General features: G+C 35.4%; 1 protein-coding gene across 6 annotated transcripts in view; it reads left to right on the forward strand.

Moving 5' to 3' along the window:
- The window catches only part of FNIP1 (folliculin interacting protein 1), a 130,010-nt gene extending 110,033 nt beyond the window's left edge, over window positions 1-19,977 (forward strand). For all 6 annotated transcript variants that reach the window (XM_008528731.2, XM_008528732.2, XM_070571201.1 and 3 more), the window contains 3 exons: window positions 11,196-11,393; window positions 15,374-15,489; window positions 17,200-19,977. In XM_008528731.2, the coding sequence (XP_008526953.2) occupies window positions 11,196-11,393; window positions 15,374-15,489; window positions 17,200-17,278 (393 nt within the window). In that variant the 3' untranslated portion in view covers window positions 17,279-19,977. The remainder of the gene's footprint in view (window positions 1-11,195; window positions 11,394-15,373; window positions 15,490-17,199) is intronic.
- Window positions 19,978-23,581: the final 3,604 nt, after the last annotated feature.

Here is a 23,581-nt window from a genome sequence, read left to right on the forward strand (position 1 = left end):
CCTAAAGGAAGATGTTAAAAACAACACAATAATAGAAGGGGACCTCAACACCCCACTCACATCAATTGACAGATCATCCAGACAGAAAAGCAACAAGGAAATAGTGGAGCTAAATGAAAAACTCAAACAATTGGACTTAATAGACATATATAGATCACTTCACCCTAAAAGAGCTGAATACACATTCTTCTCAAGTGCACATGGAACATTCTCAAGGATAGACCATATGTTGGGAAACAAGGCAAGCCTCTACAAGATTAAAAAAATTGAAATAATAACAAGCATCTTCTCTGATCATAGTGCTATAAGGCTAGAAATTAATTACAAGAAAAAAGCTGAGAAAGGCACAAAGATGTGGAGACTAAACAACACACTACTGAACAAGCAATGGATCATTGAAGAAATTAAAGAAGAAATCAAAAAATACCTGTAAACAAATGAAAATGATAGCATGCTATACCAACTCATATGGGATACAGCAAAAGCTGTATTAAGAGGAAAATTCATCGCGATACAGGCACATCTTAACAAACAAGAAAAATCCCAAATAAGCAACTTTAAAGTACACCTAACTGAACTAGAGAAAAAAGAACAAATGAAGCCCAGAGTCAGCAGAAGGAGAGAAATAATAAAAATCAGAGCAGAAATAAGTACTATTGAAATGAAAAAGGCAGTAGAAAGGATCAATGAAACAAAGAGCTGGTGTTTTGAGAAGATAAATAACATTGAGAAACCCCTAGCCAGACTTACAAAGAAAAAAAAGGAGAAAGCTCAAATAAACAAAATCACAAATGAGCGTGGAGAAATAACAACAGACTCTGCAGAAATACAAGGGATTATAAGAGAATACTACAAAAAACTATATGCCAACAGAATGGATAACCTAGAGGAAATGGATAAATTCTTGGACTCCTACAATCTCCCAAAGCTCACTCAAGAAGAGGCAGACAATTTGAACAGACCAATCACAAGGAAAGAGATCGAAACAGCAATCAAAACATCCCAAAGAATAAAACCCCAGGACCAGATGGCTTTCCTGGGGAATTCCACCAAACTTTCAGAGAGGGTTTAATACCTATCCTTTTCAAGCTATTCCAAAAAATTAGGGAAGATGGAACACTTCCTAACACATTCTATGAGGCCAACATCACGCTGATACCAAAACCTGACAAGGACACCACGAAAAAAGAGAACTACAGGCCAATATCACTGATGAACATAGATGCAAAAATTCTAAACAAAATTTTGGCAACCAGAATTCAGCAATTCATCAAAAGGATCATACATCATGATCAGGTGGGATTCATACCAGGTACACAGGAATGGTTCAACATCTGCAAATCAATCAACGTGATACACCACATCAACAAACTGAGGAATAAAAACCACATAATCATCTCAATAGATGCAGAGAAGGCATTTGACAAGATCCAACAGCCATTTATGATAAAAACTCTGAACAAAATGGGCATAGAAGAAAACTACCTCAACATAATAAAGGCCATATATGACAAACCCACAGCCAACATCATACTCAATGGGCAAAAACTGAACGCCATCCCTCTGAAAACAGGAACGAGACAAGGATGCCCTCTATCACCACTTTTATTTAACATATTACTGGAGGTCCTGGCCAGAGCAATCAGGCAAGAAAAAGGAATAAAAGGAATCCAAATAGGGAGGGAAGAAGTGAAACTCTCGCTGTTTGCAGACGACATGATCTTATATATAGAAAACCCCAAAGAATCCATTGCAAAACTGTTAGAAGTAATCAACAACTACAGTAAAGTTGCAGGGTATAAAATCAATTTGCATAAATCAGTAGCATTTCTATACTCCAATAATGAACTAACAGAAAAAGAACTCAAGAACACAATACCATTCACAACTGCAACAAAAAGAATAAAATGCCTTGGGGTAAATTTAACTAAGGCAGTGAAGGACCTATATAATGAAAATTACAAGGCCTTTCTGAGAGAATTGGATGATGACATAAGGAGATGGAAAGACATTCCATGTACATGGATTGGAAGAATAAACATAGTTAAAATGTCTGTTCTACCTAAAGCAATCTACAGATTCAACGCCATCCCAATCAGAATCCCAATGACATTCTTTACAGAATTAGAACAAAGAATCCTAAAATTCATATGGGGCAACAAAAGACCCCGAATTTCTAAAGCAATCCTGAGAAAAAAGAACAAAACGGTAGGCATCACAATCCCTGACTTCAAAACATACTACAAAGCTACAGTAATCAAAACAGCATGGTACTGGTACAAAAACAGGTGCACAGATCAATGGAACAGAATTGAAAGCCCAGAAATAAAACCACACATCTATGGACAGCTAATCTTTGACAAAGGAGCTGAGGGCCTACAATGGGGGAAAGAAAGTCTCTTCAACAAATGGTGCTGGGAAAACTGGACAGCCACATGTGAAAGGATGAAAACTGACCACTCTTTTTCACCATTCACAAAAATAAACTCAAAATGGATCAAAGACCTAAAGGTGAGACCTGAAACCATAAGGCTTGTGGAAGAAAACGTAGGCAGTACACTCTTTGACATCAGTATTAAAAGGATCTTTTCGGATACCATGCCTTCTCAGAGAAGGGAAACAATAAAAAGAATAAACAAATGGGACTTCATCAGACTAAAGAGCTTCTTCAAGGCAAATGAAAACAGGATTGAAACAAAAAAACAACCCACTAACTTGGAAAAAATATTTGCAAGTCATGTATCTGACAAAGGCTTAATATCCATAATATATAAAGAACTCTCACAACTCAGCAACAAAACATCAAACAACCCAATCAAAAAAATGGGCTGGAGACATAAGCAGACATTTCTCCAAAGAAGATATACGGATGGCCAATAGGCACATGAAAAGATGCTCATCATCGCTGATCATCAGGGAAATGCAAATCAAAACTACACTAAGATATCACCTTACACCCATTAGAATGACAAAAATATCTAAAACTAATAGAAACAAATGTTGGAGAAGTTGTGGAGAAAAAGGAACCCTCGTACAGTGCTGGTGGGAATGCAAACTGGTGCAGCCACTATGGAAAACAGTATGGAGATTCCTCAAAAAATAAAAAATAGAGCTACCATACGATCCAGCCATCCCACTACTGGGTGTTTATCCAAAGCGCTTGGAATCAACAATCCCAAAAGTCCTATGCACCCCAATGTTCATTGCAGCATTATTTACAATAGCCAAGACATGGAAGCAACCTAAGTGCCCAGCAACAGACGAATGGATAAAGAAGATGTGGTACATATATACAATGGAATACTACTCAGCTGCAAAACAGAGCAAAATCATTCCATTTGCAATAACATGGATGGACCTTGAGAGAATTATGTTAAGTGAAATAAGCCAGCGAGAGAAAGATAATCTGTGTATGACTCCACTCATACGAGGAATTTAAAATTACGGACTAAGAACAGTTTAGTGGATACCAGGGGAAAGGGGGGGTGGGGGGTGGGCACAAAGGGTGAAGTAGTGCACCTACAACCGAATGACAAACATTAATGTACAACTGAAATTTTACAAGATTGTAACCTATCATTAACTCAATAAAAAAACAAAACAAAACAAAACAAAACAAAAAGAGGAGGATTGGTGGCAGATGTTAGCTCAGGGCCAGTGTTCCTCACATACACACACAAAAGGTTAAAATGAGTACAAAAAGCAAAACTAGCATTACAAAGCTTTCAAGAATTTTGTATATTAGTGGTCCTAGTTTTATTTTTCTTTACACTGGTAAAAAGTAAGAGCTTATTTTGTCTTCTGCCTTCTGTTTTAGTAACTGAGTTTCTGGTCTTTCCCTCTCATATTTTCATGTAATTATATAAGATATTTTATTATCAAAGAGTATTACAGAAAATTTTGAAAAAATGAAAAGTAAGATACCAACCTTAATCTCAGCACTAAGAGGTTGTTTGAATTTTTTATGTCATTTTTTCCTATTTATGCACAAGGTTTATTTTTAATGGTTTTAGTTATTATATACTTAATATTTATCATCATTACATTTAATATGAGAACTAATTTTTATGTGCCTACATGGAAAAACATGTAGGAACCTTTTAATACATAAATACTGAGGATAATACTTTTTTAAAAAAAAGATATAATCTTATTCTTCTGAACTAAATTAGCAGTGTCTTTTCTTTTTCTCCCCAGTTTCTGAGAAAGTCTCATTTTCCTTACTATCAGATCAATATATATTTGTTTTATAAAATGTTGAAATGTGTAGAAAGCTAAACAAAATTTTCCCAGCTCTACCATTCTGTGGCAGCCATTTTTAATATAAAAACAACTCTGGTCATTATGCAGTATATGGTGTCTGATAAAACCCAGACTTGGCCACTCACTACCTATGTATCCTAAGACAAGATATTTAATCTAATAAAGCCTCAGTTTCCTTGGCTATAGTGAAATGATGCTAATGTTTGTATACCAGAGTTATATTGTGTGGTGTTTTATATATATTTTAGGCATTCTGTGCCTTGTATCTTCTTGTCGTCATTATTATTCTGTATGTGTATATGTGTGTGTGTTGTGTATACACACCATATATATATACATAAAAAAAAATCTGAGGCCTTTTATATATATACACACATATATTTTTAATATATAAACATATTTTTAAATATACTATATACACATATAGTTTTGATAAGTTTTCTTGAAAAACTTTGTTTTTATTTAGATTTGCCATAATTTCCTTACTGTATAATAAAACAATAAAATTTACATTTTTATGTACATACACATATAATGTAAATACATATATGTATATATTTTTTATATGTACTGTACATATATATAAAATGTGTATCAGTGTGTGTGTATACACATTATATATGGTATTATATTTATTATTGAATCCTGCTTTTGTCATTTAACAGTTGATATAAGAGAATTTCTCCATATTATTAATATACTTTTTAAGCATTGTTTTTAATGTTTACTATTTCATGGTTTTGTCATATGGTTTTTCTCACCATTCTCCTATTTCTTGACTTTTATTTATTTTTCCAGTTTTATTGATATATAATTGACATGTAACATCGTACTGGTTTAAGGTGTTACAACATGATGATTTGCTGTATGTATATACGCTAGTCCCCTCTTATCCATAGGGGATATGTTCCAAGACTCCCAGCAGATGCCTGAAACCGCAGATACTACCAAACCCTATATATACTATTTTTTTCCCTATACATACATACTTATGACAAAGTCTAATTTATAAGTTACGCACAGTAAGAGATTAACAACAATAACTAATAATAAAATAGAACAGTTATAACAATATACAATCTTGTACTGCATAACGATTTTTCAGTCAATGACAGACTGTATATATGCATGTGGTCCCATAAGATTAGTACTATATAGCCTCAGTATGTAGTAGACTCTGCCATCTAGGTTTGTGTAAAGTATACTCTATGATGTGCACATGACAACAAAATCACCTACGAAATCACCTAATGACACATTTCTCAGAATGTATCCCTTTTGTTAAGTTACACATGACTGTACTGTAATAAAAGTTAGTGTAGATCTTAGCAACCTCACCATACGATTTTTGTCTGTCCTTAGTAAGTTGAGATTGTTTACCTTTTCACTTAAAGGAAGCACTTTAGGGCTTCTCTTGGCGTATCCAAATTGCCAGCATCACTATTCTTGTGCTTTAGGGCCATTATTAAGTAAAATAAGGGTTATTTGAACACAAGCACTTGTGATACCTCGGCAGTCAATCTGATAAGTAAGACAGCTATTAAGAGACTGATGGGTGGGTAGTGTATACAGCATGGATATGCTGGACAAAGGGATGATATACGTCCCACCCTGGACGGAGCAGGATAGCATGAGATTTCATCACACTACTCAGCATGGCTCACAATTTAAAACTTATGAATTGTTTATTTCTGGAATTTTCCATTTTATATATTCCAACCAAGGTTGACCATAGGTAAATGAAACCATGGAAAGCAAAACCACACATAAGGGGGGACTACTGTATTGCAAAGTGATTACCACAATAAGTTTCGTTAACATCCATCACCTCACACTTACCAGTTTTTTTCTTATGATGGGAACTTTTAAGATCTTCTTGCTTAGCAACTTCCAAATATACAGTACAGTATTGTTAAGTATAGTCTCCATGCTGTACATTACATCTCCAGAATTTATTTATCCTATAACTAGAAGTTTGTACCTTTTGACCACCTTCACCTATTTCCCCCACCTTACAACCCCACCTCTGTCAACCACCAGTCTGTTCTCTGTTTCTACAAGTTTGGTTTTTTTAGATTCCACATATGAGTGAGATCATGACAGTATTTGTATTTTTTTGACTTATTTCACTTAGCATAATGCCTTTAAATCCATCCATGTTGTTGTATATGGCAAGATTTCCTTCTTTCTCATGGCTAAATAATATTAGATTGTGTGTATATGTGTGTGTGTATAAATATACATATGTATATACACACACCAAGTCTTCTCTCTACATTCATCCATTGATGGACATTTAGGTTGTTTCCTATCTCGCCTGGCTATTGTGAATAATGCTGCAGTAAACCATGGGAATGCAGGTATCTCTTTGATATCCTGTTTTCATTTCCTTTGAATATATACCCAGAAGTGGAATTGTTAGATCGTATGGTAGTTCCATTTTAATTTTTGGAGGAACATCCATACCGTTTTCCATAGTGGCTGCACCAATTTATATTCCCACCCACACTGCACCAAGGTTCACTTTTCTCCGCATCCTCACCAACACTTGTTATTTCTTGTCTTTTTTTCATAATAGCCATTCTGACGGGTGTGAGGTGATAGCTCATTGTGGTTTTGATTTGCATTTGCCTGATGATTAGTGATGTTGAGCACCTTTTCATCTACCTGTTTTTATGTCTACTTTGGGAAAATGTCTATTCAGTTCCTTTGCCCATTTTTTAATTGGATTTTTTTTTTTTTTGCTGTGGAGTTGTATATTTTGGATATTATATACATATTGTGTATTTTGGATATTATATCTTGGATATTATATCTGTATATATTTTGGATATTAACCCCTTATCAGATCTTTGTTTTGCAAATATTTTCTCCCATTCTATAGGCTGCCTTTTCATTTTGCTGATGGTTTCCTTTGCTGTTCAGAAGCCTTTTAATTTAGTTTGCTTTTATTGCCTTTGTCTTTTGTGTCAAATCCAAAAAATCATTGCTAACACTTATGTCTAGGAGCTTACTCCTTATATTTTATTCTAGGAGTTTTATGTTTCAGATCTTACATTCAAGTCTTTAATCCAATTTGAATTGATTTTTGTGTATGGTATAAGATAGGGGTCCAGTTTCATTCTTTTGCATGTGGCTGTTCAGTTTTCCCAGCACCATCTATTGAAGAGACTCTCCTTTCTCCATTGTATACTCTTGGGTTCCTTTGTCATAAATTAATTGAGCATATATGCGTAGGTTTATTTCTGAGTTCTCTTTTCTCTATTGCTCAGGTTTTAAAAGAGTTTTCTTCCTTTTACTATTGTAGGTAACCGCTGATACTGTTGCTATGTTTTATGAATTTAAGATTATTTCTTTAGGCTAGATTCCCAGAAATGAAATTACTGGCCAGTTTTTAAGATTAGGACTATTTTCATGTTCTTGATAGATGTTGGTTAGTTTTTTCCCCAAAAGGCAATGCCAATGTGAACAGCAATTTGCAGTGTTTCTGTTCGCTCCATAATATTGAGGTTCTCATTTTTATTTTTGAAGATAATTGAAGAAAACTGGCTAGTTTTGGGGAAAGTTCACTGAAGTTGATGTGGCACATTTTGAGTTTAAAAGTGCAATTTGCAAGACCATGTTTAAACACCTAGCAGACAACTGAAAAATCAGATTCTGTAACAGGGTAGAGATATGGGACAAAGATACTTGAAGATTTGGGAGTTTATGTATTGAGATTCTAGAAATGCCTGGGAGAGTGAAAAAGAGGGTAAGATTGTAAATGAATTTGTAGTTTAGACATCATGGAACTCTTAGAAGAAGGTTTAAAGAAAAATAAAGCTTGAGGTTTACTGCTTCTCTCTCACATACATACACTTCCCATTTTGTGACTTGGAAGTCTCTGAAGCTGGATGATATAAGCTTAGTAAAGATTATGGAGGAGGCTGCTACAAGGTCTCAGTTGAGAACATACTGCCATTGGGTGTAGGCTGTCTTTTCCAGAAGTTTAAGTTGGAAGCAAGGACTTAAGGTTGTTTTAAGTTGAAATTTTATCAGACCAGGACATTGCATATGGCAAGACAATGAATGAAACCTAGTAATTTCAGAATGAGTGACTGGCACTGCTCCCGAGCCACCTTATGTTTTAACAACTCCTAAAGTGAGTTTTATTTGAATTATTTCTGATCGCAAGCTTGAAATTTAGGGCCTTCTTTCTTGGGAGACCACTAACTTGGGACCATTATCCTTTTCCTTACCAAAAATTAGCTTTTATAGATATTGGTTTGATAAACCTTTTAAATCTTAGCCACATGCCTTTTGATTGGGGAGCTCTAAAGTTAATTTCTAAAGTGGTTTGTAACCCTTTAAACAAGGTATATTTCATAGCAGTTTCCTTGTTGTCTGTTTAGGCATTTCCTTCTAAGGATAATGGATGGACCCCCTTCATAGTTCTCATCTCCTAAAGATGCCCACTGCTTCTGAAAGTAGTAGTCTACCTTTAACAGTTTGTTATTCCACTTTGGTTATTTGATCATACCTTCTGTCTTATATAACCACAGAGATGCTTACATTAAAATACACGTTCACTTTTTTTTTTTTTTAAGATTGGCACCTGAGCTAACAACTGTTGCCAATCTTCTCTTTTTTTTTTCCTTCCCCAAATCTCCCCAGTACATAGTTGTATATTTTTTCAGTTGTGGATCCTTCTAGTTGTGGCATGTGGGACGCCACCTCAACATGGCCTAATGAGCGGTGCTGTGTCTGTGCCCAGGATGTGAACTCTGGGCTGCCGAAGCAGAGCGCACGAACTCAACCACTTGGCCACGGGGCCGGCCCCATACGTGTTCACTTTTATCTTATCTCTTAAAATGTGAGATATACCTTACGTCTTTAGATGTATATACCATTTTCAAAATTATGTTTCGGTAATTGAGTTGATGAATAGAAAAATATTATATCTTTGGTAATAGTTGAATAAATTTTATAAAAACAAATATAAAGGTTAGAGTTCTAAGGAAAGTCTTCACAGTGTACCTTTCCAGGCATTTTCTTTCCCATTCTCTTCTTCCCCACTTCTCAGTATCATTTTTTTCACGAATTTAGTCACATGCCCCTACTTCTCTCTCTCAATCTTCTCATGATATTCTCTCTTCCACAATTGTCCCTCTCACTCCATTTTTTACCAGAAGTCCTATCCATACTTAAATATCATAGCCCTATTTCTCTTCTACTGTGTAACTGCTCGTCACACAGAACCCACCGTTGCCCTCCTCTGCTACCCCAACACTTGGTTCCTATTTTGTCTGTTATACTTATGTCTTTTTGTAGGTGTGTTTATTTCTGTCTTCCTCATGAGACTCTGAGCTTCGTTGTCTTTGTTTCCTTAGCATTGAGCAGAAAGCTTTATTCAAAGTGATTGTTCATTAACTGGGCAAAGGGCTATCCTTTGGGGATACCAAACCTGGATTTATCCAGGAGGAAACTGACATTCTTAGCTATGAAATTGTAGTAACAGTAAAAGTTCAAAAGGAAAAAGGTGGTGCAGGCCCCATGGCTGAGTGGTTAAGTTCACGCGCTCCGCTTTGGTGGCCCAGGGTTTCGCTGGTTTGGATCCTGGGCATGCACATGGCACCACTCGTCAGGCCATGCTGAAAGCAGCGTCCACTTAGCACAACCAGAGGCACTCACAACTAGAATATACAACTATGTACTAGGAGGCTTTGGGGAGAAGAAGAATAAAGAAAAAAAAAAAAGATTGGCAACAGTTGTTAGCTCAGGTGCCAAGTTTTACCAAAAAAAGGAAAAAGGCCATTGAGTTCAAGTATTTCAAATTGTATTTCTCTCAGTCTTATTGCTGCTATTCCATATGGCCAATGGTGAAGAAATCTTTACCTTTCCAAATACAGAAAGATGTTAAAGTATTGAGCATTCTAAAGCCATCATCTCTTTCTGATAGTTGTGCTATGTATTTAATTGTCAATTTTGGTCTTTGTGTGTAAAGCATGGGAAACCAAGGGCACGGCCACTTGCCAGTAGTCCTTCTGTTGGTATATGTGAGTTAAAAATATTTTTCACTATACCTTAAATTTTCTAATTATAAAAGTGTCGTTTAGGTAAATTCTTGTGATAAGAAGTCAGACAGTATAAAGATATACAAAGCAAAAAGTAGAAATCCTTCCTCATAGTCTTAATATTCCATAGTTCTTCACAGAGATCTTCATAATAAAGAGTTTAATTTGAGTATTTTCTATACTTTTTCATTGAGATATAGATCTGAATTTTTAAAAATGTAACTGGGATATAAAGTGTTTGCATATATAGTGACTTTTGTTTCCCATTTAACCTCGTATCTTGGAGAGTCATGTTAGTATCTGTTGATTTTTCTTCTTTTTAACTGCTATATCCATACTCTAGATGTACGTCTTGGTAAAATAGAAAAACCTAGCACACACAAGCAAGGCACTTCATCTAATCAAGGGATAGCCCCTGAGGTGCTCAAACAAAGTAATGCCTGCAGTTTGGGATAGTTAGCACAGAACCTTACCTACCATTGACTTGTTCATGTGAATTCCTGTCCTATCTATTTTTAAAATGTTTAGTTCTTTCAAGGTAAACAAAATTTTCTTCCTATTACTTTGCACATAGTCAGCACTCAGTAAATTTGTCAAATGAATGAATGATCAAAAGACTGGTGAAAGTTAAGTTTAAAGAATACAAAGTTCTGGTAACAAATCTCCAGCTATGATGATTTCTATATCTTAGGATGTTTGTTATTGAGTTAACTACCTATTCCGTTCTCTATTGTCAAGGATTCTTTGGCAGTAGCTGTCAGAATTTAATATTCTTTTATTCTGTTTTTGTTTAGTGTCTCTTCACTGCCTCATTCCATTAACATTATCTCTGAAAAATTAATTTGCTTATCATAATATGAATTCTTCTTTTCTTTTCAGCATCCAGTGTTGGATGAACCAATAGCAGAAGCTGTATGTATTATAGCAGATATGGATAAATGGACTGTTCAAGTGGCCAGTAGCCAGAGACGAATGACAGATAACAAATTGGGAAAGGAAGTATTGGTTTCCAGTCTTGTTTCCAACTTGCTTCATTCCACTCTTCAGCTTTATAAACATAACTTGTCTCCAAATTTTGTAAGTATGTGTAAGGCTTGAATTTACTTTGAGCACTCTGTTAGGTGTCTAGTATATGCCTACATTGAATACTATTGTTACCTTCATCATTGTTTTCCTGAAAGAAGGTGTTATAGATTGAATTTTTGTATTCCCCTAAAATCCATATGTTGAAGCCCTAAAACCAAGTGTGATGATATTTGGAGATGGGCCTTTCAGAAGTAAGTAGAATTAGATTAGGTCATGAGAGTGGGGCCCTCATGATGGGATTAGTGGCAGGAGAAGAAGAAGAGGAAGAGAGATTGCACTGTCTCCGCCATGTGAGGCACCACGAAAAGGCAGCCATCTGCCAGCCAGGAAGAGAAATCTTAGCAGAACCTGACTGTGTTGGCCCCCTGATCTCAGACTTTCAGCCTCCATAACTGTGAAGCAATAATTCTCTGCTGTTTAAGCCACTGCATCTATGGTATTTTGTTATGGCAGCCCATGCTGACTAAGACAGAAGGAGATGTGTACATGTCTATACAATGTATAATTTCAGCAGCCAGACTTTAGTGCCTGACCAGTATCGAGTAAAGTATGAACATGCAACATCCCCAAGCTTTGTGCAGAACGCCAGTACGTTTTAGACCCTCATTGTCACGTCAGGACTTTGAATGATCCCTCTTCGTAATACTGTTAACCTCTTACTGAAGACATCATCTACAACTTCCAAAGTCTTTCTTTTTCTTGTTAGGAGAAATGTAATATAGCATAGTTAAAAACTTCTGTAGGGGCTAGCCCAGTGGCGCAGCACTTAAGTTCACACATTCCGCTTCTCAGCAGCCTGGGGTTCGCTGGTTCAGATCCTGGGTGCGGACATTGCCCCGCTTGGCAAAAGCTATGCTGTGGTAGGCGTCCCCCATATAAAGTAGAGGAAGAAGGGCATGGATGTTAGCTCAGGGCCAGTTTTCCTCAGCCAAAAGAGGAGGATTGGCAGTAGTTAGCTCAGGGCTAATCTTCCTCAAAAAAAAAAAAACTTCTGTAGATCAACATGATAGAGGCCATATATGACAAACCCACAGCTAATATACTTTTATCACTTCTGTTCAACGTGCTACGGAAAGGTCCTAACCAGAGCAGTTAGACAAGAAAAAGAAACACAAGGCATCCAAATTAAAAAGGAAGAAGTCAAATTATCTCTGTTTGCAGATGACATGATCTTATATATAGAAAACTTAAAGATTCCAAAAGACTGATAAAGCTAATAAACAAATTCAGTGAAGTTGCAAGATACAAAATCGTGCAAAGATAGTTGCGTTTACATACACTAGCAATGAACATTCAGTTAAAAAAGCACTTATAATAGCATCAAAAGAATAAATTACTTAGGAATAACTTTAACCAAGGAAGCAAAAGGCTTATACACTGAAAACTATAAAACATACCTGAAAGAAGTTAAAGGAGACATAAATAAATGGAAAGACGTCTCAGAGAAGTTCATGGATTGGAAGACTTAGTATTAAGATGACAGTACTACCCACAGTGTAGGATTCAATGCCATCCCTATCAGAAATCACCATGACTTACTTTCTTTTAAGAAATAGGCCCATCCCAAAATTTGTATGGCATCTCAAGGGACCCTGAAAAGCCAAAACAATCTTGAAAAATGTGGACGACTCACATTTCCTGATTTCAAAACTTACTACAAAGTGACAGTAATCAAAATGGTGTGGTACTGGCATAAGGACAAACATGTAGACCAATAGTATATAAAAAAGAGCCCCAAAAGAAACCCTCACATATGTGGTCACTTGGTTTTTGACAAGGGAGGCAAGACCATTCAAAGGGGAAAGGAGTCTTTTTAACAAATCATGCTGAGAAAACTGGATATCCACATGCAAATATAAGTGTATACCTTATACTATATACAAAAATGAACTCGAACTTAAATCTAAACTTAAACACACCTGAACTTAAGTGCTAAAACTATAAAACTCTTTGAAGAAAATATATATATAGGAGATAATCTGCATGACTTTGGATTTGGCAGTTATTTCTTGGATTTGACACCAAAAAAAGCACAGGCAACAAAAGTAAAAATTAGATAATCAGACTTCATCAAATTAAAAACTTTTGTACATGAAAGGGCAGTATCAACAGAGTGAAAAGACAACCCACACGACGGGAGAAAATATTTGCAAATCATATATCTGTAAAAAGATTGATATCCAGAATATATAGAGAACTCAACAACAAACAACTAAAAAAATGGGCAAAAGACTTGAATACACATTTCTTTAAAGAAGACATAAAAATGGCCAATAAGCACATGAAAAGATGTTCAACATTATTAGTCATTAGGAGAATGCAAATCAAAACCACGATGAGAGACCACTTCAAACCCATAAGGATGGCTGTGGTCAAAAACAGCAAAAATAAGTATTGGCCAGGATGTGGAGAAATTGGAACTCTTGTGCTTTGCAGGTGGGAATGTAAAATGGCACAGCTGCTTTGGAGAACAGTTTGGCAGTTCCTCAAAAAAGTTTAACAGTGTATTGTCATGTGATCCAAGAATTCTGCTTCTAGGTTTATTCTCAAAACAGTTGAAAGCAGGGACTCAAGCAAATGTGCCATCATGTTCATAGCAGCTTTATTGGCAATAAGGAGAAATTGGAAACAACTTGTTTCCATCAACAAATAAATAGATAAACAAAATGTGGTATAATACGTAGAATGGGATATTTCAGCCATAAAAAGGGATGAATTTCTAATACATGCTGCAACATGGATGAACCTTGAAAACATTATGTTAAGTGAAATAAGGAAAACACAAAAGGTTTTGTTTTTTCATACAGACAAATATGTATGAATACAAAATCATACATACAAATATTGTATGATTCCACTTATATGAGATGTCTAGAATAGGTAAATTCATAGAGACAGAAAGTAGATAGAAGTTCCTAGGGGCTCAGGGAAAGGAAGGAATGAGGAGTTATTGTATAATGGGTACAGAGTTTCTCTTTGAGATAATGAAAAGAAGTTCTTGAAATGGGTAGTGACAATGGTGGCACAACATTGTGAATGTACTTAATGCCACGGAATTGTATGTTTAAAAATGAGTAATATGGTAAATTTTTTATATATCTCTCTCTCTATGTATATATTCTGTAAACATTTTCTTCTTCACTTAAGGCATTTTTCAGCCTAAGTGAGCATCATGGAAAAAACATACACCACAAAACAGTGAATGTGCCAAGAAATACATTCAGTTGTGTTTTTCCAAGAAGAAAATTGGTTTTTATTAGGAGCTTTAATAGCTGATTTTCATTGGAAAGGAATACTCTGCAAGAATTTAGTGTTTTAACACCTGAAACTCATGCTTTTTCCTCAAACATATACATATAGCATCAATTCACATGAAAAATCACATATTTTAGTAAATTGAGCAAGTTAGTTGACAGTAAACAAAATGTATTTGTTTTAGTTTTTAATGTTCCAGTTTAAAAACACCTCTCTCCTAGTAAAGACTACAGAGCATTCTCTGAGCTATTGCAAACTTTTTTTCTTTTACTCACCACGGGAGAATGCACCCTTTCCATGTAAGTACATTTGAAATGTATTGATTTGTAAGAATGTTAAATTTATCAAATTTGGAATAAAAACTATTTTTGAAGTTCTGGAAATGAATAGTGGCAATAGTTGCACAACATTTTGAATGTACTTAATACCTCTCAATTGTATGCTTAAAATTGGTTAAAATGGTAAATTTTATATTATATGTAATTTACCATGTTAAAAAAAAAAACCCAAAACTCTATAGAATCTAAATCTTTGAGATGAACTAGAAAAAGTTTATACTTCTTTAGCTAGAAGGACATGCTTTAAAAATGTGCTCCAAATTTTAGTTGATGGAATAACTAAATAGAATTGTCAAACACATGATGATTTGGAATTTGCCATTGCTTAGAGATGGAAACCATTTCCTGATTTGGTTTCTGGTTCCCTCCTGACTGCAGTGTGTGATGCATCTTGAAGACCGGTTACAGGAGCTGTACTTCAAGAGCAAAATGCTGTCTGAGTACCTGAGGGGGCAGATGCGTGTTCATGTCAAGGAGCTGGGAGTGGTTCTAGGGTATGTTCTTGGTTCCTTTTCTGGCTTTTCTGCCTCATTGTACTGTCTTTCAGCAAGGAATATTCCTCAGAATTGCCTTTTTTCCTTTTAAGTGTCTTTTCCTGTTAGAAATTGGACACTGTTATCAGTTTGGGTTGCCCTATACCGTATGAAAGCAGATCCCTGTCTTCCATGTCTGAAAGGCATTGTCCCTTGTGCCGTTACAGTAAGTTGAGAATATAGTCAGATAAGAATGAAAATCTAAATTTTTGTCCTAGAAAAATTAAGTAAATACTCATTTTTTTAAATTAAATATGTTGTAGACTCATTATTCCCAGCATCTGTGCTGCCATTCAAATGAGCTGATTGAAATGGGTGTTAGTACATCATCTCTATATTGTTACTCATTCCCCATTATGTATATATTATGTCTATCTACTCCACAATTATTCCTGGGAAGAAGACACTTAGCTAAAATGCTAACTGAAGGAGGAACAGGAAATTGGTGGGAGGCATTGTATAGCCCTTTTCATTATATTCTGTGGTCATTTTCCCTATGTTCTGTGGCTACTTTGTGTGTGTGTGTGTGTGTGTGTGTGAGAATTATTTCTTGGAATGATAGTTGAATAAATTAAAACAATCTGAATCTTTTGTCTAATTCAGCTTTTATGAAGGGAGAAAGAGCCAACATCAGTCAGTAGCTACTTTATGTCAGAAACCAAATTAAATTCTTACATAAGGAATAATGTTATTCCTTATCCTCCAGATTGGAAATAGTTAATGGATTGTTTCTTCTTATAGAATTTTGTAATGAATAACATAAAAAAATATAAATTGGCTTATACTCTATTTATAGTTGTGCAACTTGCCTTTTAATATATCTTGAGTGTTCATGTAAGTGTGTTCTCATCTATCTCATTTTTAATGGCTGTGTAGCATTCCATTATATGGTGGAATTTAGATTATTTTCAGTTTTTTTGTCTTACAAACTAATGCTAGAATGAATATAAATGTTTGAAGTTTGTAGAATAGATTCTTTGAAGTAGCATTTTTGGTTAAAGGGCATGTGTATTAAATTTTTGATAGATACTAATAGTTATTTTGATAGTTAATAGTAAATACTATCCAGAAAGTACCAGAATAAATTCTTATGAACAGCAGGAAGCACAGTCTTCCTGCTACTGGCTATTACCAAACTTTTTAATCTTTGCCAAGCTATTCGCTGAAAAGTGAAATCTGATTTTATTCAAATTTATTCTCTAACCATGAGTGAGTCTGCGTAACTTTTTCTGTGTTTATTGGCCATTTTTTCCCTACAAATTATTTGTGGTGGGATGTATTTTTAAGAAGCTTTTATTACTTACCTGATTATAGAAACATTTGCATTCCAAACAATATGGGTATACACTATTATTCTATTATTATACATATTATATTTCTTAGACATTTGCCCATTGCCCTGATGCATGGTCCATCAGCAGGTCAGTGAGATGCTTTCTTATATCCATGGCTTTGTTACAGTTGGGTTTCAGAGGCTCTCTTTTTTTAAAAATCTATGGTTTTGGTTTTTACTTAATGAAAAATTTCTAAGTTTTGTTATTCCTTTTGGCCAGGGTGGCCTAGGTCCTTGACTGATAAGGTCTGGTGACTGTACAGGTAGCAGTCCTTGCCTGTAGGACCTGTCCTAGGTATAGACAGCCTAAACTGAGTTTTTTTTTCTCCTTATTTCAGGATTGAATCCAGTGATCTTCCTCTTCTGGCTGCTGTAGCAAGCACTCACTCTCCATATGTTGCTCAGATACTCCTTTAAGCTAAAGGTTGTTAGAAATTAACTTCGGTGGAAAGTTAAGTAGAAACCAAGGAAGCAGACACAACATTCATTTATGACAGTTTTTTTCCCTGTGAGACTTCCATCTGAATGAGTCAGTCACCTGAGTATACTGCATTGCAGTGCATATTATATGATCAGTGGATGACTTTTTCCTTTGGACTGGACTTTTGGGTGGTGGTAGATTTTTAACCAAGTGAAACTAAAACAGCATAAATAATTTGGTGGGGGAAAGCATTTGAAAAGGCCAAAGTATAACTTACAAACTTCTACAAAATGAATAACATTGAAGAATTTCATATGATCTGTATGATGTTGCCACAACCCATAAGTAGCAACAGATGTCTCAAGAAATAGTCATTTCATTAGTTTTAATCCTTTATTTCTAAGGTACAGAGATCTATAAAACCTCAATTATTTGTTGTTTTGTTTTTCAATTCAAAATAGCTAATTTCTGGGTATTTCTCAAAGTATTTTAAATAGCCTGTTAATTATAATAAACTCAGAATAATAAGTATAAATGTATGTTATGTTATCCACCCAAGTGTACATATGTATCTATTTTTTTTAAAAAAGCAGAGGTAGGAATACAAGATTGGTAAACATGCCTTTTAAAAAAATATTTTCAACTAGTATTAATTGTATATAATGTTGAAATGTTACTTTCTGGTGATTTTTCTGCTTCACACACCCTAAAATAGAAGTAAAGCCAATCTTTTTTAAGGCTGAGGAATGTAGATTCCCAAAATAAGAATACTACTTTATACCATTTGTTTGTTTATAAATATAAGCTAATTCTTATAAATGTTAATATTTACTTATTTGCATCTAATTTAATAAATGAAAATTAGGATTAAAAATTACACCAAAGCATTGGCAAAAATAATACTGTTTTCTTCAAACATGCTCAGGTAGCTGAGGCCCTTGCTTTCGGTATCAGCCCTTCTTGACCCATAGGAACTGAATATTTGTTTCACTGCTTCATAATATTCAATGTACACTAATAGAACTCATTAACTCTTAAAATTATTCTCTTTTCTCTAATAGTCCCTCCTTTCCAAAAGCTAATTTTTTTCAAAGATTTCCACTTTTCAGTTATTATTGTTTTTGTATATACTGTAGAGTGTTGCTTGTGAGAAAGGCTAATATGGAACCAAACTCTTGTAAGTAATGTAAATAGAAAGACCGGGTAGATGAAGTTTTCAACATACTCTACTACCTCAGTTTACTTGAATACTACATTATAGTTTGTTCTTTACTTTTCTGATCTAAAATACTTTTAATGCTAGAAGTGAAGTTGGTTTCTGCTTTCATGGACTGTTTGCATCATAATTAATTGATCAGCTTTTAAAAAAGAAAATCACTTGCTTATTCTGTTACTAAATACATTTATTGTATGATACATCTATTCTTGCTGTTTAAACTTTTAGTAATTAGGGAAGATTTCTGTGGTTTGTTTAGTCTTTGACCTTGAATTTATGGCATTGGGTCACATTTTACCTTGCTCTTTATGTAGTCAAGAAATCTCCAACTAGACAAAGAAGAAATGGTTGTTTTACTGGAATGTCAACCTGAAATCGGTGTGCCTGCAATCAGTTTGGCCCCCGTGTTCTGTCAGCTGGTCCCAGTTAGTACCTGAGTCTCCTGTGGATGACTTGCTGCCAAAGACTGTTTATGGATATATTTTCTTTGGCTTAATTTTCTTATTCCATTCATTAACAGAATTCTTCTCTCTTTTATTATTGTTTGGAATTCTGTGAATCAATGTCTTTGGCAAAATTCAGAATATAGAAAAGTTCATATGTAGGCCAGTGTACATTATTTTTCGATTGTAGTTTAGAATGATATGTAGCAGGTAGGTAATGTCTGTTTTTGCGTGTTTTCTCTTTTGAATTATCAAACTCTTCACAGTCCTATCTATTTGAAATCTCTAATAAATTATCATTTAGGAAATCTACAATAAATTGAGGCTCATGCTACTGTTATTCTTAAAATTAAGCTTTGCTCCGAAGGAAAAGGCCTATAGTTTCTTATAGAATCCTTAATCCTTATAGGATTACTGAGTTTTTTAATTCCCAAACTTCTGTAATTTCTACTGCGTTCATCATAGTTATTCTTTCCTTACACAAAGCCCAAGGAATGAGCTGCTGCTGCTTTAAAGTGTGGTCATTATGATGAATGTGAAAAGAGTTTCTGGCCTGTTCAAAATAATGTTCTTCAACTTTTTATGGTACAGACACATATGTGTTACAAATGAAAAACACCTGTTTGTTGCAACAGGAAATGAAAAAGGGATGTTTTACATTGTAGATTTAAAACTAATTTTTCCTTGTATATAAACTAATTGGTTTGATTTAAAATAGTCCTGGCTTTTATTAATATGTCTTAATTTTGAGTTTGAAAATGTTAAGTGCAATAAACATACTAGCACAGATTTCATTATGTTGCATTTGGCGTACACTGGGGATGATCACTTTAAAAACGACAGATTTTACACATTGCCTACTTCTGGTAGATGTCTTTATGAGATTGTTCTGCTTTCTCTAAGTTATTAGATGGTGGGATATGTAAAATGTACATACTTGTTCCTGTCTGTATACATTTCTCAAATGTACACCTGTATTATAATAACCTCCCAGTTCTAGGGGAAATTTGTGCAATAAATACACATGTCAATTTGATGGATGATGTTGGTCTTTCTTTCATGTGTTAATAAGGTATATATAATATCACGGACTCTGGTGTCAGCCCACCTGGATTCTTTTCCCAAGTGTGATGCTTCTAGGCATGTGGACCCTGTTCATAATGTCCTTCTCCAGTCCTAATTTTCTGTATTGGTAATTTAGTAGAATCTACTTTATAAGGTGTTTGTGAGAATCAAGTGAAACAATGAATGTCAAGAATTTATCTCAATGTATGGCACCTCCCAAGTGCTCAATAATTTTTGGCTGCTACTGTTACTAGGTAAATAATCTGGCCCGTCTCCCCTCTATGACCCCTGCGTATTGTGGGGAAAATTTAACATACATTCTTATGAATGAAAATGTAGTAAAAAAGAAAATATTGGTATATGCTTACATTTGACCTAATCCTCATGATAACAAATGGAAAATTTCTTTAAATGCTTTTATGAAAACAAACTGAAAATCATTTAAAACCTAGAAGAAGCCATGTAAACCTGTTAAGAACATTGTATCCAATACAAATTACTATTAACTTTACAATTAAACAAAAAATTGGCCAGTTGGTTTAGGTTCTAATCCTGGGTTCACTGATTTGCATGTGATTCTGAGCAAGTCTGTCTTTTTCCTCCTTAGTGCCTGCTCTGCAGTAGTGATTCAGCCTTGAGTACTGAAGGCTGATTGGGAAGCTGCCTTACTCAAGCTACGTTGTTTTGGACAGAGTTATGCCAGGAAGCAAGATTAGACTATTGGGTTTTTGTAGTACTTGTTTTCATATCATTTTACATGTATCACTTTTACATTTGACCAAAGAGAATAAGTGCACTGTTCTGTTTTTTTATTTTTTATTGTTTTTGGTGAGGAAGATTGGCCCTGAGCTCACATCTGTTGCCAGTCTTCCTCTTTTGTCTTTCCTTCCCAAATCCCCAGTTCATAGTTGTATATCCTAGTTGTTGGTCACTCTAGTTCTTCTATGTGGGATGCTGCCTCAGCATGGCTTGATGAGTGGTGTGTAGGTGTGCAGTCAGTATCTGAACCAGAAAACCCCGGGATGCTGAAGCAGAGCATGCGAACTTAACCACTCAGCCATGGGGCCAGCCCCAAGTGCACTGTTTTAAAGCAGAGAGGAAGGATCAAGTATTTAGGAAGCATCCATCAGATATTTTAGAGGTTTTTAATTGGTGCCTGTGTTTATAGGTGCTGTTCCCTCATATAAATTTAAGAAATCTTGCAACATTTCTGAGATGCATAGAGGAATGATTTTACTAATGAGAAACTGAGATACAGAGAATTTAATGAGGTCAAAGTCTCCTATGTAGGTCTATTTTTTCTCTCAGACCAGAATGGTTTCCAACTAGTATGTAGTGACAAATTTAAAGATTTCTGGGATTTCTTCACTTGTCTTTGCCAATGTAGAAGGGTAGGGGTGGGATGGCCAAGTGGGACGAAACCTGAGCTGAAGGTGCAGTGGGAGTTGGGGGATTGTAACTGAGTGGAAAGGATTTAGGCAGACAGAAAAGGGGGAGGTCACAGAATGTATAGTGCTTACTGTCCTTGCTTTGTAGTGCAGCCTGGGGACTTGAACATGTTTACTCTAGACTTAAGATTTGATTTCTGGATTTAAGATTTTCCCTAGAGAAAAGAAAATACAAGCAGTTCAAAAGAGATTTTTAAAGAATATGTGAAATTCCCACCTACCGTTTTTCAGGAGAACTTCAGTGGGACTTTTGATCTTAAAGCATATTCTCAGGTCAGAAGGTCCCATCCCCCCTCTACCCCACCACCACCAGGAGACTTGGTCCCTTATAACATTTCTTTTAAAAGGGACTCTCTGTCTGGTGAAAGTACAAATCTAGACCAATCCCTTCATCAGATTGAAGACAGTTCTCTGTCTGGGTTAACACTGTCTGATTAGACCTCCCAGAGATAAACCTGTGTTTACTCTAAGGAGAGTATTAGGTTGAAGAGGCTTGAGCTTCCGTTCTTTCCAAGTGACTATTTTAACAAGGACAGTCCAAAAATATGTCTTTATATTCACCTTGGTGCTCAAATTAAGATTATTGATAAATGCAGTGTTACCTAAATTGTCCCAAGGGAACAACATTGTTGAAATGTTGTGTAAGTATAAGGGAAATATTGTTCTTTCCTCAAGAAACTTATGATGCCACTTGTCACACATTTGTCCAGCACTCACAAGTCAGTATCCTTCACTATGTTACAGGGGCTGGAAATAAGATGGCTCAGACTAGTCCAGAACCTGAATTAGTTTAGTTTTCAAACCTGGTTGCATGTTAGAAACGCTTAGGTAGCTTTTGGAAAATATTAATTCCTAGATGTCTGATTCAGTGATAGTGACTGACCTTCTGGATTTGGGCCAGAAAATGCTCTTATTTTTCCACTAGTAGAGACCTAATCTCCTAGCATACTCCAGATCTCAATTCCTTACTTCATTCCAGTGCTATTAAAACCAGTGCTCTGGGGCCGGCCCCATGGCCAAGTGGTTGAGTTTGCGTGCTTTGCTTCGGCGGCCCAGGATTTTGCCAGTTCGAATCCTGGTCTCAGACATGGCACTGCCCACCAGGTCGTGTTGAGGCGGCATCCCACATGCCACAACTAGAAGGACCCACAACTGAAAATACACAGCTATGTACTGGAGGGCTTTGGGAGAAAAAGGAAAAATAAAATCTTTAAAAAAGAAACAAAACCCAGTGCTCTGTACCCTCATGTTCTTGTTGGTTTGCTGTTATCCTGGAAAGATGGCCATATGATTGATTGTCTGCCTACTGAGCATTCAGTTTTGCATAATACAATGGTTGCCTAGCCAGACATCTTTCTTCGCCATTGAAGAGCAATCACAAGTGCCTATCTTTTTAAACAGCAAAATCTCCTCTTAATTACTTAGTTCTTAGATAGTTTCATGTGTTCAGTCAGCAAATACTGAGAACCTGTTATGTGCTAGGCACAGTCTGGGTGCCAGGGATATACCAGTAAATAACAAACTTTGTTCTCTGTTCTTATGGAGTTTTACATATTTCCCACTGGAGGAGAAGATACACAAAAATAATATGCTGTCAGGTTGTGGTAAGTATAATGAAGAAAAATAAGGTAGGGTAAGGAATTAAGCCACTTTTTCTTTAAGGTTTAAGCACATTTATTTTCCTAGAATTTAATAAATTACTTGCATTCAAAGCCATTATTTTTTCCTTTCAGATACAAGCTAATGCTGGTGACTCCTATCCTGGAGGTTGCCTTTTCTCTGAAATTAGCTATTAGATCTTTGACAGTCTCCTCACTTTTTTCAGCATACCAGAGCATAGTACAAGATGGTAAAGGACATTATAGATTTTGAAAATGTGCTTAAATTTAGATATGTATAGTTACCGTGGCTATTAACATACTGTTTTAACTATTGTTGTCTTATGATGAAGCCTAATAGTTATTTTTTATACTTAATTCATTTTTCCTTGTTTAATATTATATACAGAAAAGTAAATAAATATTCAGTAATGTACCTGTCACTTAGGTCAAGAAATAAATCATTTTCAGCAACCTAGAAGCTCCCCTTCTCCATGTGCCCTATTGTGATCATAATCCTCTCCCTTCT

Source organism: Equus przewalskii, chromosome 13 (genome assembly GCF_037783145.1).
Source record: "Equus przewalskii isolate Varuska chromosome 13, EquPr2, whole genome shotgun sequence".
Classification (NCBI taxonomy): Eukaryota; Metazoa; Chordata; class Mammalia; order Perissodactyla; family Equidae; genus Equus; species Equus przewalskii.